Source organism: Lucilia sericata, unplaced genomic scaffold, assembly GCF_015586225.1.
Source record: "Lucilia sericata isolate MDLA Ls3-8-SP2 unplaced genomic scaffold, ASM1558622v1 Contig000391F_arrow, whole genome shotgun sequence".
NCBI classification, from domain to species: domain Eukaryota; kingdom Metazoa; phylum Arthropoda; class Insecta; order Diptera; family Calliphoridae; genus Lucilia; species Lucilia sericata.
The window spans coordinates 31,511-47,444 of record NW_023994409.1 but is presented as its reverse complement, the minus strand read 5'-3'; the positions used below and the strand labels follow the sequence as shown (position 1 = coordinate 47,444).

Here is a 15,934-nt window from a genome sequence, read left to right as displayed (position 1 = left end):
GCCATGTCGCTTTACATACTTAGGTGGGGGTACAAGTTTTCAGAAATTCCTTGCAAAAATTATTGAAATACATAATCCATTCGGATAATCCCAAATCTGCACACCTGTAAACATTATTAGAGTAATCCGATTAGTACTTCTATGTAATACAGTTATGAATTTTTGATTATTTTTTTTGATAACATGGTTCATAGCATGCATTACATAGGATCATGTACTCCCATAATTTTAGAAAGGGAGTAGTTTTGGGATTAATCTGATGCAATGCCTAGATGCATTACGTGGTACTCACCTAGGACATCACAATGTATAATGGAGTATGTTTTTTCATATATTTGAATTTGTTTTGGAAGAAATTTTAACTTCTTACAGATAATATCTGAAATTACATATTTTTGAATTTGAAGACAATTATAATCATGATACAACCATTACCCATTATAGTTATATTATGAGTATAATAAAAAACATTTAAAATATTTGTTTATATTGTTTATTTAAGAAAAATGAAATCATTTCATTAAAATTTAAATTAACTCAAAGAATCCTTAAAATTGAACACAGATTTCTAAAACTAATATTAATTCAAGTATGCATTTATAAAACAAAAATATTTTTGTGGATGCCCAGCATTTGCAATTCATTTCATCAAAGATTGCAAACGTTTACGTTCGGCCAACCGAAAAGCCTTACGTTCCGATGGAGTCATACCCACAGGCAAACGTAGTACCTCCGCTTTCTCTATATATTCATTAGGATTATAGCTGGGATGTTCGGGTAAATCATCCCAAGATTCTGAAGACTCAATATATTCACCACCCTTAATATTGTTAGTAGTGGCTACCGTATTATAGGTATTATTAAACAGAGAAGTGGCATTACCCGCAGCAGTACTTCCACAGAATGTAAGATTAATGGTTGAACTCAATCCCACGATCGGAGCATCTTGATGGCGAAAATTTTCAAAATTTTGGCGATCCGGACAGGTTGAAACATGCCACTGCAAAATGTTTATTTGATTAATTTAAAAAAAAAATTAACTTAAAACCTACCTCCAATTCCACTTTATTAACACGATGTGTTACATTGAATGGACAAACAACCATAGGTGCGTTGGGATGAGATCGACGGCAGCGTATCAAATGCACTTGAAAACGTTTGCGCAATATTAAATGGGATTCGTTGTAGGGACAAACCAATAAATCGGTTTCCGAACCAATAGCACTTGCAGGTTTTGCCATTACGATAAAGTGGATAATAATTTCCTGAATATATATTTTTATTTAATATATATTTTTTTAAGAAATTTACAAGAACTGTGGAATTCTTTTCGGGCTAAAAAAAAATAATTGCAAAAACTAACTGTTAATTCAAAAATCTAAGCTGATAAAAGTTTGCAACGCCGAGAAATTTAAAAATAAACAAAGGCGGCAATAAGTCGTAACGCCGTTTTTAAAAAGAACAGTGGGGGAATTAAAATACAAATAAATAAAATGGAGAATTGTTATTATTTCCTCCAAAAATTATGCTTTTGTAGAAAATACCTATACGAAATTAACATTCTCTCTAATATTACAAAAATTTTTAAGAAAAATTGCGAAAAATTTTATGAAAAAAAAATTAAAAAATGTTTTTGGGAAATTCAGATAATTTTTCTAGTTATAGCTAATTTTTTAAAAGTTTTTCTAGTTATAGCAAATTTTTTAAAAATTTCGTGTCTGGGAAAACTTTTTGAAAAATTGCCTCTGTAGAAAAAAATTATTGAAGTTTTTAGAAAATTTTTAAAAATTCTCTTTTTTGAAAATTTATATTTTTTGCAGAAAACTTCTCTCTTTTTGTAGAAAATTTATCATTTTTATATATATATAATACTTAAAGTTTTTTTGTACATTTTTAAAAAAAAATTTCTCTTTTTTTAAAGAAAATTTACAAAAAATTATAATTTTTATATAAAATTTTCGAAAAATTCCCGTTTTATAGAAAACTTTTGAAAAATTAATATTTACTAAATATTCCTATTTTTACTTTGAATTATGGTGCAAATTAAGTTGTATTCCTTTGGTCATTGATATTAAACAATTTATTTTGATTTGCAACCCTTTACATTTTTTTAATATTTAATATTACCCAGCAATATTTATTTTGGTTTACAAATTTTGGAAATAATCTTTGAAACAATAAAATTTAATAATTAACATCTCATATTTCTATTATAAACTTATTCTTCTATTTTACTGTATTTTTTAATTCATCCAATTCCATAAAATTCTACTTTTTAGCAATAATTTCAAAAATAACTAAAATTTTATTAAATAAAACATATCAGCTCCCTCTATATGTCAATTGTTGTGCGCAAATTCCCATTAAGTTAGCGGCAGTTGATTTACTTCAAATGTCAGTTGTCAAAATCAACCATGTGAAGTTGGCTGCAATTCGAGCTGTCATTTTTTCTCTCTTTCTTTTGCGGTCTTTCGATCCAAGATGGTAGGAATTTTTTTTAACTTTAGTGAAATTTTTTAAATCTTTAAATTTCTAAACCATCACAAATAAAAATAATGAAAATAATACGAAAAACAAAAAATTACAAGCGAAATTTTACGAAAATGAAAGTGTTTTTAAAATAACCAACGAAATGTGTTAATAAATGTACGAGAAAAATTTTAGTGTTTACACATAGCAAGTGATAATAAAAAATGAAGTGTTGGTTTAAAAACGAAAAAGATTTAAAAATTAAAAGAAATATAAAAATGTGAGAAAATAAAATATTAATCTATCGTTTTTATCAAATTTCCACAGACGAAAGGTACATCCAGCTTTGGTAAACGCCATAATAAGACGCACACTTTGTGCCGTCGTTGCGGTCGTTCTTCCTACCACATCCAAAAGTCCACCTGCGCTCAATGTGGCTACCCAGCAGCTAAATTGCGTTCCTGTAAGTATTTTGTTCCACATAGAAATGTAAACAACAAAACCTAACCTCATTTTTAATTAATGCTTTTTGGTTGCCAACAAAGAAATAATTATAAACAAGATGTCTGTGTTTTTGAGGTCCATAGACTTTTTAGCCATAGCTATGTGACCCAAGCACGCAGATAGAAAAACGCCTAAAGTTTACAACTCATTGGTTATTTGGTCATAATATGCTTTGAAACCATTTTGTATGATTTTAGTACATTTACTTTATACTCTTCAAATATTTCTTCCGTCTTTTGTTTTGATGAAGTTAATAATTTGGTTTTTTTTATATTTTTTTTTCTAGACAACTGGTCCATCAAGGCCAAGAGGAGGAAGACCACTGGTACCGGCCGCATGCGTCACTTGAAGGTTGTCAGACGCCGTTTCCGTAATGGTTTCCGCGAAGGCACCCAAGCTAAGCCCAAGAAGACCACCCAAGCTAAATAGATGCCGTGTATCTATAGTTAATTAGTGCAGGAGTTTGTCCCTCAAGGGTATTTAGGAATGCCTTTGTCACTTTTTTGTTTATGACCACACACACTTATTTTTGTATGTTTTTTGATGTTTGAAAAGTTTGAAATAAACAAAAACAAAACACAAGATTGTAATAAAAAAATTGCAAAGGTATATGAGCTAAAGGAGTTTCATTTTTTCATGGATATAGAGTAAAACGGGTTAGAATTTATGAATGTTTGGAATTGTAGAATTCTTTTGTAAATTCTTTTTAAATTGAAAACAATTTGGAAATATAATATTTCAATTTATTTACACAAAATTAAACAAAATGTTTATTCAGTAAAGATTTTGATTAAAATATTGGATAAAAACTTTAAAACGATTTTAAATTTTTTCAAAAAAAAAAAAAAAACCGAGAACTTGTTTTACTATTCTTCCAATTTAGCCCAAGGCCCTAGGTTATATTCAACGTGAAGACACTGCATGGACGGAGTCTAGCTCTCAGATACTCTGCTTGCTTAAGGAAACTCTGACGTAGATGATAGAAATTTAGTACAGGAGGTCCAAAGACCTGGGGATTCTAGTCAGTTATTTTAGCTGATATTTTCATGCGACATCTAGAGGTTAGGTTAATCATTATTCCTAAAGGCATGCCTCGCGAAACCTAGGGATTTTAGGCAATATTGATAACCGTCTTCTTAGCAATGCTCAACATGCCTACCTTAAGGGTAAGTCGGTCGAGTGTGCGCTATATGCGCTACGTGTTATTATTGGTTAAACTTTAGTGTCAGAGTCTTTGAATCTAAAGGTAGGAAGATAGTTTCTCCAAATCAGTAAAGTCATGCAGGCGGCGTTAAGTGATCTATTAATGTGGCTAATAGTAATGGGTTAGGTGTGAATCTATTTAGTCCAAGGATAAGAAAAAAACTATATACTATAGAAAATGCTAGAGAATAGCCTAGTCTATAGAATACCCTATTTGGCAAAATTGATGCACTTTTAAAGAACGAATTGTGCCACAAAATTTTTTACCAATTTGGTAACCCTGTATCAAATTCTATTACTTTTAAACTTATTTCCTCTAACCAAATATAAAAAAATTTCCTTTTCCTCTCCTTTGCACCTAAAGTAAAAACAACAAATTAAAAGCGCCTGCTCCTTAGAATTAACTTACACGCTAATTTATCTACAAAAGCTTAGTTGCCATCTTTCTCCTACTTTTTCTTACTCCTTTCTGATTGCATAAATTCTTCAGTTTCTATTCATTTATCACACGGTTCGGTCGCTTTGGTGTAGTGTCCTCGTAAATTGTATTTTATTAAAGTAAAAGTTAATTTATTTTAAATATTTGTGTTAATAAGTATAATTTAAGTGTTTCTTAATAGTTTTGTGCAAAAATGTCTGCAAAATATTCATTAAAATTGTATTAAAAATGGTATTAAAGTTGTAAAAAATTAAATGGCGATTGTTAATCGTTTTCTTTTTTATTTTTGTGCGGTTATACGTTCGTTACTTCGTTAGATGTAAGATAAACGGTTAAAGCGGGTTAAAAAAAATAAATAAAAAGGAGAAAAGTGAAGTGATGGACTAAAAGGAGAAATTACGGTTGGTGAGTGGGAATTTTTTAAAAAAATTTATGTAAATAAGAATAAGGAGAAAATTAATACTCAGCTAAAAAGGGGAAATTAAATGTAGGCAGACTTGTATTAGCACTATTGTTTATGTTTGCGATGAGAAATGAAAATAAATAAAATTTATTAGAAAACCATTCTGTCAGGGTGTTATTGGATTTTTTAAATTAAAAGTCATTGAACATCTTAAAAGTAATTATAAGAAATTATTTACCATTTACATACATATGTATGTATATAATAACATCGTTAAAATTTTAGACTAGACTATAGACTAGACTATAGACTAGACTATAGACTAGACTATAGACTATAGACTAGACTAGACTATAGACTAGACTATAGACTAGACTATAGACTAGACTATAGACTAGACTATAGACTAGACTATAGACTAGACTATAGACTAGACTATAGACTAGACTATAGACTAGACTATAGACTAGACTATAGACTAGACTATAGACTAGACTATAGACTAGACTATAGACTAGACTATAGACTAGACTATAGACTAGACTATAGACTAGACTATAGACTAGACTATAGACTAGACTAGACTATAGACTAGACTATAGACTAGACTACAGACTAGACTATAGACTAGACTATAGACTAGACTATAGACTAGACTATAGACTAGACTATAGACTAGACTATAGACTAGACTATAGACTAGACTACAGACTAGACTATAGACTAGACTATAGACTAGACTATAGACTAGACTATAGACTAGACTATAGACTAGACTATAGACTAGACTATAGACTAGACTATAGACTAGACTATAGACTAGACTATAGACTAGACTATAAACTAGACTATAGACTAGACTATAGACTAGACTATATACTAGACTATAGACTGGACTATAGACTAGACTATAGACTAGACTATAAACAAGACTATAGACTAGACTATAGACTAGACTATAGACTAGACTATAGACTAGACTATAGACTAGACTATAGACTAGACTATAGACTAGACTATAGACTAGACTGTGGACTGGACTATAGACTGGACTATAGACTGGACTATAGACTGGACTATAGACTGGACTATAGACTGGACTATAGACTGGACTATAGACTGGACTATAGACTGCACTATAGACTAGACTATAGACTAGACTATAGACTAGACTATAGACTAGACTATAGACTAGACTATAGACTAGACTATAGACTAGACTATAGACTAGACTATAGACTAGACTATAGACTAGACTATAGACTAGACTATAGACTAGACTATAGACTAGACTATAGACTAGACTATAGACTAGACTATAGACTAGACTATAGACTAGACTATAGACTGACTATAGACTGGACTATAGACTGGACTATAGACTGGACTATAGACTGGACTATAGACTGGACTATAGACTGGACTATAGACTGGACTATAGACTGGACTATAGACTGGACTATAGACTGGACTATAGACTGGACTATAGACTGGACTATAGACTGGACTATAGACTGGACTATAGATTGGACTATAGACTGGACTATAGACTGGACTATAGACTGGGCTATAGACTGGACTATAGACTGGACTATAGACTGGACTATAGACTGGACTATAGACTGGACTATAGACTGGACTATAGACTGGACTATAGACTGGACTATAGACTGGACTATAGACTGGACTATAGACTGGACTATAGACTGGACTATAGACTGGACTATAGACTGAACTATAGACTAGACTATTTTATCTATAAAGATTTGCAAAAATTATAAAAAATATTGTGTGTACATAAGAATTTCTTTAGTATTATCTATGAAGTTTTATTTTTAAATTAAATAACATTTCTCCTTCTTTTATTTTTTTAATAATGAATTCAATAAGTTTTTCTTAATATTTTTATTTTCAAAGTTTTAATTTCCAATCGGAGCATTCTCATGTTTTAATACCATTTACTCTCACTAAATTTCAATGTAGAAAATTATATTATTTTTAAGCTTATATCCTCTGACTAAATATAACAAAGTTTTCATTCTCTCCTTTACACAAAAAAAAAAAACAACAAAATTAAAGCGCCTCACAGTGGTATAGGAAAAAAAAAAGAGGGAAATAATTCGGTAACTTCTAAACGGTTAATCCGATTTTAATGAAATTTGGTATGCACAAAGAGGAGGTGTTGTCGAGTTTAGGTTTTGAATTTGGACCTTATAGGCCAACCAGGGGCCCGGCGGGGGGTCCTCAAATTAGGACACCTCGGCTATGTTAAATTTTTAAAACGATCCTATTTCTTCATTTGAGTTCCGATTTAAAAAAAATTTCGTATATAGAATCTCCTCATCGAGTACTATAAAAAATGTCGTCGTAGCAGTAAATTATCTCTTATAGTTTAGGAGATATTCGCATTTGAATATTAAAATTTTAAAATTTTTACCGTCCTTACTTTAGTTTTTTTAATAATAGCAGGTCCAAATATTTCCGATTTTCGCCATTTTTTTTTATTTGCTTAACAACAAGTTTATATACCAAGCAGTGAAAGAATTATGTAAAAATCATGACTGAGTCCAAAGTTATAGGCATTTAAATTTAAAAAATTAAAAAAAGGCGATTTTTTGTCATTTTTTTGGGAAAAAAGTATCTTTTTCTTTTTAAGTTATCTAAAAAGTTTCTAAGAAGATGTATATAGAATTTATACTTTTTGGAAAGCTGACTTTACATAAAATACGATAAATGAAACAAAACCTAAAAATTTTTGATACCGAGGGGACCAGGTCCATCCAAAAAAACCCTATTTTTTATGGAAAATTAAATTTTGAGCAAAAATTCTCAAATCGCATAGTCGATATCAAATTATAGTGACCTGTTTTATATGACCCAATAAGTTCTTAATCATTTTGTAACGGGTTTCGATAACCCCGCCCCTGGTATGGATATAATAGGCAAAAAACCAAAAAATCCCATTTTTGGGATTTTTTAAAACTTTTTTGGGAATTCCGGGATTTCTAATAAGAAAATTCGAAATTTTTATTTAATTTTGGATTTTGAGTAAAAAAATCTACCTAACTGTAAAATTTCATCAAAAAATATTCATAAATAAAATTTTTATTGCAATTTGAAAAATTTGTATCTTCGCAAAAACTGAATAAAAAACATTTTTTAATTTTTTTTAAAAAAAGTATTCCGCGAATTTTTTAATTTTCAAAAATTATATACAGTTTTGAAAAATAGACAAAATTACCTTTCCATTGATATATAACATGCCTACCTAATGTTTTTTAAGTGACAAATTAATTAGGGAAAACTCAACATCTTTTAGAAAATTTACCTAGCACTATTATTTTCATCCATATATGTAACAAATTTAAGAGTTAACCTTATGGATGAAAATAATAGTGCTAGGCAAATTTTCTAAAAGATGTTGAGTTTTCCCTAATTAATTTGTCACTTAAAAAACATTAGGTAGGCATGTTATATATCAATGGAAAGGTAATTTTGTCTATTTTTCAAAACTGTATATAATTTTTGAAAATTAAAAAATTCGCGGAATACTTTTTTTAAAAAAAATTAAAAAATGTTTTTTATTCAGTTTTTGCGAAGATACAAATTTTTCTAATTGCAATAAAAATTTTATTTATGAATATTTTTTGATGAAATTTTACAGTTAGGTAGATTTTTTTACTTAAAATCCAAAATTAAATAAAAATTTCGAATTTTCTTATTAGAAATCCCGGAATTCCCAAAAAAGTTTTAAAAAATCCCAAAAATGGGATTTTTTGGTTTTTTGCCTATTATATCCATACCAGGGGCGGGGTTATCGAAACCCGTTACAAAATGATTAAGAACTTATTGGGTCATATAAAACAGGTCACTATAATTTGATATCGACTATGCGATTTGAGAATTTTTGCTCAAAATTTAATTTTCCATAAAAAATAGGGTTTTTTTGGATGGACCTGGTGCTCGATGAGGAGATTCTATATACGAAATTTTTTTTAAATCGGAACTCAAATGAAGAAATAGGATCGTTTTAAAAATTTAACATAGCCGAGGTGTCCTAATTTGATGACCCCCCGCCGGGCCCCTGGTTGGCCTATAAGGTCCAAATTCAAAACCTAAACTCGACAACACCTCCTCTTTGTGCACACCAAATTTCATTAAAATCGGATTAACCGTTTAGAAGTTACCGAATTATTTCCCTCTTTTTTTTTTCCTATACCACTGTGCGCCTGCTCTTCAGAATTAAATTTTTCTTTTGACACGCTAATTCGTCTACGAAAGCTTAGTTGTCATATTTCTCCTATACACTTTTTCTCACTCCTTTTTGTTTTCATAAATACTTCAGTTGCTATTCATTTCTCACACGGTTCGGTCGTTTTGGTGTATTGTCCTCGTAAATTATATTTTATTAAAGAAAAAGTTAATTTATTTTAAATATTTGTGTTAATAAATATAATTTAAGTGTTTCTGAATAGTTTTGTGCAAAAATATCTGCAAAATGTTCACTAAAAGTGTATTAAAAATGTAATTAAAGTTCTAAAAAATTAAATGGCGATTGTTAATCGTTTTCTTGTTTATCTTTTGTGCGGTTATACGTTCGTTAGTTCGTTAGATTAAGATAAACGGTTAAAGCGGTTAAAAAAAAATAAAAAAAGAGAAAAGTGAAGTGATGGGCTAAAAGGAGAAATTACGGTTGGTGAGTGGGAATTTTTTAAATAAATTGATGTAAATAAGAATAAGGAGAAAATTAATACTCAGCTAAAAAGGGTAAATTAAATGTAGGGAGACTTGTATTAGCACTATTGTTTATGTTTGCGATAAGAAGTGAAAATAAATAATATTTATTAGAAAACCATTCTGTCAGGGTGTTATTGGATTTTTTAAATTAAAAGTCATTGAACATCTTAAAAGTAATTATAAGAACTTATTTACCATTTACATACATATGTATGTATAATAACATCGTTAAAATTTTAGACTAGACTATAGACTAAACTATAGACTTGACTATAGACTAGACTATAGACTAGACTATAGACTAGACTATAGACTAGACTATAGACTAGACTATAGACTAGACTATAGACTAGACTATAGACTAGACTATAGACTAGACTATAGACTAGACTATAGACTAGACTATAGACTAGACTATAGACTAGACTATAGACTAGACTATAGACTAGACTATAGACTAGACTATAGACTAGACTATAGACTAGACTATAGACTAGACTATAGACTAGACTATAGACTAGACTATAGACTAGACTATAGACTAGACTATAGACTAGACTATAGACTAGACTATAGACTAGACTATAGACTAGACTATAGACTAGACTATAGACTAGACTATAGACTAGACTATAGACTAGACTATAGACTAGACTATAGACTAGACTATAGACTAGACTATAGACTAGACTATAGACTAGACTATAGACTAGACTATAGACTAGACTATAGACTAGACTATAGACTAGACTATAGACTAGACTATAGACTAGACTATAGACTAGACTATAGACTAGACTATAGACTAGACTATAGACTAGACTATAGACTAGACTATAGACTAGACTATAGACTAGACTATAGACTAGACTATAGACTAGACTATAGACTAGACTAGACTATAGACTAGACTATAGACTAGACTATAGACTAGACTATAGACTAGACTATAGACTAGACTATAGACTAGACTATAGACTAGACTATAGACTAGACTATAGACTAGACTATAGACTAGACTATAGACTAGACTATAGACTAGACTATAGACTAGACTATAGACTAGACTATAGACTAGACTATAGACTAGACTATAGACTAGACTATAGACTAGACTATAGACTAGACTATAGACTAGACTATAGACTAGACTATAGACTAGACTATAGACTAGACTATAGACTAGACTATAGACTAGACTATAGACTAGACTATAGACTAGACTATAGACTAGACTATAGACTAGACTATAGACTAGACTATAGACTAGACTATAGACTAGACTATAGACTAGACTATAGACTAGACTATAGACTAGACTATAGACTAGACTATAGACTAGACTATAGACTAGACTATAGACTAGACTATAGACTAGACTATAGACTAGACTAGAAGACTAGACTATAGACTAGACTATAGACTAGACTATAGACTAGACTATAGACTGGATTATAGACTAGACTATAGACTAGACTATAGACTAGACTATAGACTAGACTATAGACTAGACTATAGACTAGACTATAGACTAGACTATAGACTAGACTATAGACTAGACTATAGACTAGACTATAGACTAGACTATAGACTAGACTATAGACTAGACTATAGACTAGACTATAGACTAGACTATAGACTAGACTAGACTAGACTATAGACTAGACTATAGACTAGACTATAGACTAGACTATAGACTAGACTATAGACTAGACTATAGACTAGACTATAGACTAGACTATAGACTAGACTATAGACTAGACTATAGACTAGACTATAGACTAGACTATAGACTAGACTATAGACTAGACTATACTAGACTAGACTAGACTATAGACTAGACTATAGACTAGACTATAGACTAGACTATAGACTAGACTATAGACTAGACTATAGACTAGACTATAGACTAGACTATAGACTAGACTATAGACTAGACTATAGACTAGACTATAGACTAGACTATAGACTAGACTATAGACTAGACTATAGACTAGACTATAGACTAGACTATAGACTAGACTATAGACTAGACTATAGACTAGACTATAGACTAGACTATAGACTAGACCAGAGACTAGACTATTTTATCTATAAAGATTTTCAAAAATTATAAAAAATATTGTGTGTACAATACAAAAGGTTTAACAAGTGTAATACTACTACTGGGCCCATATAGGGCCCAATAGTAGTATAGACTAGACTATTTTATCTATAAAGATTTTCAAAAATTATAAAAAATATTGTGTGTACATAAGAATTTCTTTAGTATTATCTATTAAGTTTTATTTTTAAATAAAATAACATTTCTCCTTCTTTTATTTATTTAATAATGAATTCAATAAGTTTTTCTTCATTTTTTTTATTTTCAAAGTTTTAATTTCCAATCGGAGCATTCTCATGTTTCAATACTATTTACTTTCACTAAATTTCAATGTAGTAAATTCTATTATATCCTCTGACTAAATATAAAAAAGTTTTCATTCTCTCCTTTACACCTAAAAAAACAGCAAAATTAAAGCGCATGCTCTTTAGAATTAACTTACCCCTATTGACACGCTAATTTGTCCACGAAAGCTTAGTTGTCATATTTCTCCTATACACTTTTTCTCACTCCTTTTTGTTTTCATAAATACTTCAGTTGCTATTCATTTCTCACACGGTTCGGTCGTTTTGGTGTATTGTCCTCGTAAATTATATTTTATTAAAGAAAAAGTTAATTTATTTTAAATATTTGTGTTAATAAATATAATTTAAGTGTTTCTGAATAGTTTTGTGCAAAAATATCTGCAAAATGTTCACTAAAAGTGTATTAAAAATGTAATTAAAGTTCTAAAAAATTAAATGGCGATTGTTAATCGTTTTCTTGTTTATCTTTTGTGCGGTTATACGTTCGTTAGTTCGTTAGATGTAAGATAAACGGTTAAAGCGGGTTAAAAAAAATAAATAAAAAGGAGAAAAGTGAAGTGATGGACTAAAAGGAGAAATTACGGTTGGTGAGTGGGAATTTTTTAAATAAATTGATGTAAATAAGAATAAGGAGAAAAACAATGCGTTTTTAGAAAGGAGAAATGAAATGTAGGGAGACTTGTTATTATTAGCACTTTTGTTTATATTTGCGATAGGAAATGAAAATAAATAAAATTTTGAGAAAATCTGATAGAATTTCACAATGTGTTATTGTGAAATTTTCTTTAAATTTAAAAGGAATTATAGAAGTTTTTTTTACCATTTTTAACTTTTTTGTAAACAAAATCATTAGGAAAAAATGTTAAAAATAATTCAAATTTTAAAATATTAAGTTGAAATTACAAAATCTTACTTTTTTAATTTACAAAAAAAAAAAAAAAATTTTTTTTCTCAAATTCATATACATATACCCCCTTAGGAAAAAAATATTTTATAAAAGGAATTTTCATAAAAATTTTATTTTATAAACCTTTTATGTAAAACAGGTTTCCTACATACATTTTTTTATTATTCTATAGAAAGTTTTGTATATAACAGGTTTTTTATAACCGATAATCTATAGAACATTTTGTGTATAACAGATTATTCTATAAAAAATTTTGTGCATAACGGATTTTTTTCTAGAAAATTTTGTTTGTAACAGATTTACTATGGAAAATACACTAAATTTTTCAGTTCTTCATTGAAAATTTTGTGTATAACGGATTTTCTATAAAAAATTTTGTGTATAACAGAATTCCTATAGAAAATTTAATGAATAACATATTTTCTATTTGGTGTATAACAGATTTTCTATAGAAATTATTTTATATAACTGGTTTTCTATAGAAAATTTTATGTATGAAAGATTTTCTTTAGATAATTTTGTGTATAACAGATTTTCTACAGAAAATTTTATGTATAACAGATTTTCTATAGAGAATTTTGTATATAACAAATTTTCTATAGAAAACTTTGTGTTTAACAGATTTTCTGTAGAAAATTTTGTGCATAACAGAATTTCTATAGAAAAATTTGTATATAAGAGATATTCCATAGAAAATTTTGTGTATAACAGAATTTCTATAGAAAATTTTGTGTATAACAGAATTTCTATAGAAAATTTTGTGTATAACAGAATTTCTATAGAAAATTTTGTGTATAACAGAATTTCTATAGAAAATTTTGTGTATAACAGAATTTCTATAGAAAATTTTGTGTATAACAGATTTTCTATAGAAAATTTTGTGTATAACAGATTTTCTATAGAAAATTTTGTGTATAACAGATTTTCTATAGAAAATTTTGTGTATAACAGATTTTCTATAGAAAATTTTGTGTATAACAGATTTTCTATAGAAAATTTTGTGTATAACAGATTTTCTGTAGAGAATTTTGTGTATAACAGATTTTCTATAGAGAATTTTGTGTATAACAGATTTTCTATAGAGAATTTTGTATATAACAAATTTTCTATAGAAAACTTTGTGTTTAACAGATTTTCTGTAGAAAATTTTGTGCATAACAGAATTTCTATAGAAAAATTTGTATATAAGAGATATTCCATAGAAAATTTTGTGTATAACAGATTTTCTTTATAAAATTTTGTGTATAACAAATTTTATATAGAAAATTTTATGAATAACAGATTTTCTATAGAAAATTTTGTGTATAACAGGTTTTTTACAGAAAATTGTATGCATAACAGATTTTCTATAGAGAATTTTGTGTATGAGACATTTTCTATAAAAAAATTGTGTATAACAGATTTTAAATAGAAAATTTTGTGTATAACAGATTTTATATAGAAATTTTTTTGTATAACAGATTTTCTGTAGAAAATTTTGGGTACAACAGATTTTCTATAGAAAATTTTGTGTATAACAGATTTTAAATAGAATATTTTGTGTATAACAGATTTAATATAGAAAATTTTTTGTGTATAACAGATTTTCTATAGAAAATTTTGTGTACAACAGATTTTATATAGAAAATTTTGTTTGTAACAGATTTTCTATAGAAAATTTTGTGTATAACAGATTTTCTATAGAGAATTTTGTGTATTGGAGATTTTCTATAAAAAATTTTGTATAACAGATTTTCTATAGAAAATTTTGTGTATAACAGATTTTAAATAGAAAATTTTGTGTATAGCAGATTTTATATAGAAATTTGTTTGTGTATAACATATTTTCTATAGAATATTTTATGAATAACAGATTTTCTAAAGAAAATTTTGTGTATAACAGAATTTCTATAGAAAAATTTGTGTATAAGAGATATTCCATAAAAAATTTTATGTATAACAGATTTTTTTAGAAAGTTTTGTGTATAACAGATTTTATATAGAAAATTTTATGAATAACAGATTGGGTATAACAGATTTTCTATAGAAAATTTTGTGTATAACAGATTTTCTATAGAAAATTTTGTGTATAACAGAAAACTTTGTGTTTAATAGATTTTCTGTAGAAAATTTTGTGCATAACAGAATTTCTATAGAAAAATTTGTATATAAGAGATATTCCAAAAAAAAACTTTTGTATAGCAGATTTTCTATAGGAAATTTTTTGTGTTTAACAGATTTTCTATAGAATATTTTATGAATAACAGATTTTCTACAGAAAATTTTGTGTAAAACAGATTTTCTATATCAAATTTTATGAATAACAGATTTTATATAGAAAATTTTGTGTATAAGAGATTTTCTACAGAAAATTGTGTGTATAACAGATTTTCTATAGAAAATTTTGTGTATAACAGATTTTCTATAGAAAGTTTTGTGTATAAGAGATTTTCTATAGAAAAATTTTGTGTATAACAGATTTTCAATAGAAAATTTTGTGTGTAACAGTTTTTTTTGTGTTGGAGTTGTTATATAGAAATATTCTGTATAAGAAGTTTTTATACAGAATAATTTGTGTATGAAAGATGATTTTGTAAAAAAATTTGTATAACAGTTTTTTGTATAGGAACATTTTTGTAAAACCGTTTTTTTTTATAAAAAATTTATGATAGTTTGTTGTAAAATGTGGTGTATAACAGTTTTTCTATGGAAATTACGCGAATAAAAAAGAAATTAATTTTTTTAAAACATTAGTTTTTCGTTTATTTTTATAATTAATTTAATACAACTTTAAATTCTAAGCCTTTGTTTTGTATACATTTCAAATTTTTAAACCATTTTATAGCTAAAATTTTCATTAACTAAAAATTAAATAGATTATTTA

At 27.9% G+C, this 15,934-nt stretch overlaps 2 protein-coding genes across 2 annotated transcripts; one reads left to right on the top strand and one right to left on the bottom strand.

Annotated features, from left to right (window-relative positions):
- Positions 1–477: 477 nt before the first annotated feature.
- LOC119604424 (gametocyte-specific factor 1 homolog) lies at positions 478–1,391 on the bottom strand. Its single transcript, XM_037957011.1, has 2 exons — positions 1,053–1,391; positions 478–1,000 (listed from the first exon to the last, which is right to left on the bottom strand). Exons 1-2 carry the CDS (start codon positions 1,239–1,241, stop codon positions 641–643), a joined length of 549 nt encoding a protein of 182 aa, XP_037812939.1. The 5' UTR covers positions 1,242–1,391; the 3' UTR covers positions 478–640.
- A 1,016-nt stretch (positions 1,392–2,407) lies between these two features.
- LOC119604432 (probable 60S ribosomal protein L37-A) lies at positions 2,408–3,587 on the top strand. The gene is made up of 3 exons (XM_037957018.1): positions 2,408–2,484; positions 2,797–2,932; positions 3,260–3,587. Exons 1-3 carry the CDS (start codon positions 2,482–2,484, stop codon positions 3,400–3,402), a joined length of 282 nt encoding a protein of 93 aa, XP_037812946.1. The 5' UTR covers positions 2,408–2,481; the 3' UTR covers positions 3,403–3,587.
- The last annotated feature ends 12,347 nt before the right edge of the window (positions 3,588–15,934 follow it).

Bases quoted from the DNA above. Each gene is read 5' to 3' on its own strand.
- LOC119604424 (XM_037957011.1), bottom strand. From the start codon at position 1,241: ATGGCAAAACCTGCAAGTGCTATTGGTTCGGAAACCGATTTATTGGTT. The intron at 1,001-1,052 runs GTAGGTTTTAAG...AACATTTTGCAG, and splicing joins TTAATAAAGTGGAATTGGAG to TGGCATGTTTCAACCTGTCC.
- LOC119604432 (XM_037957018.1), top strand. The intron at 2,933-3,259 runs GTAAGTATTTTG...TTTTTTTTCTAG, and splicing joins AGCAGCTAAATTGCGTTCCT to ACAACTGGTCCATCAAGGCC.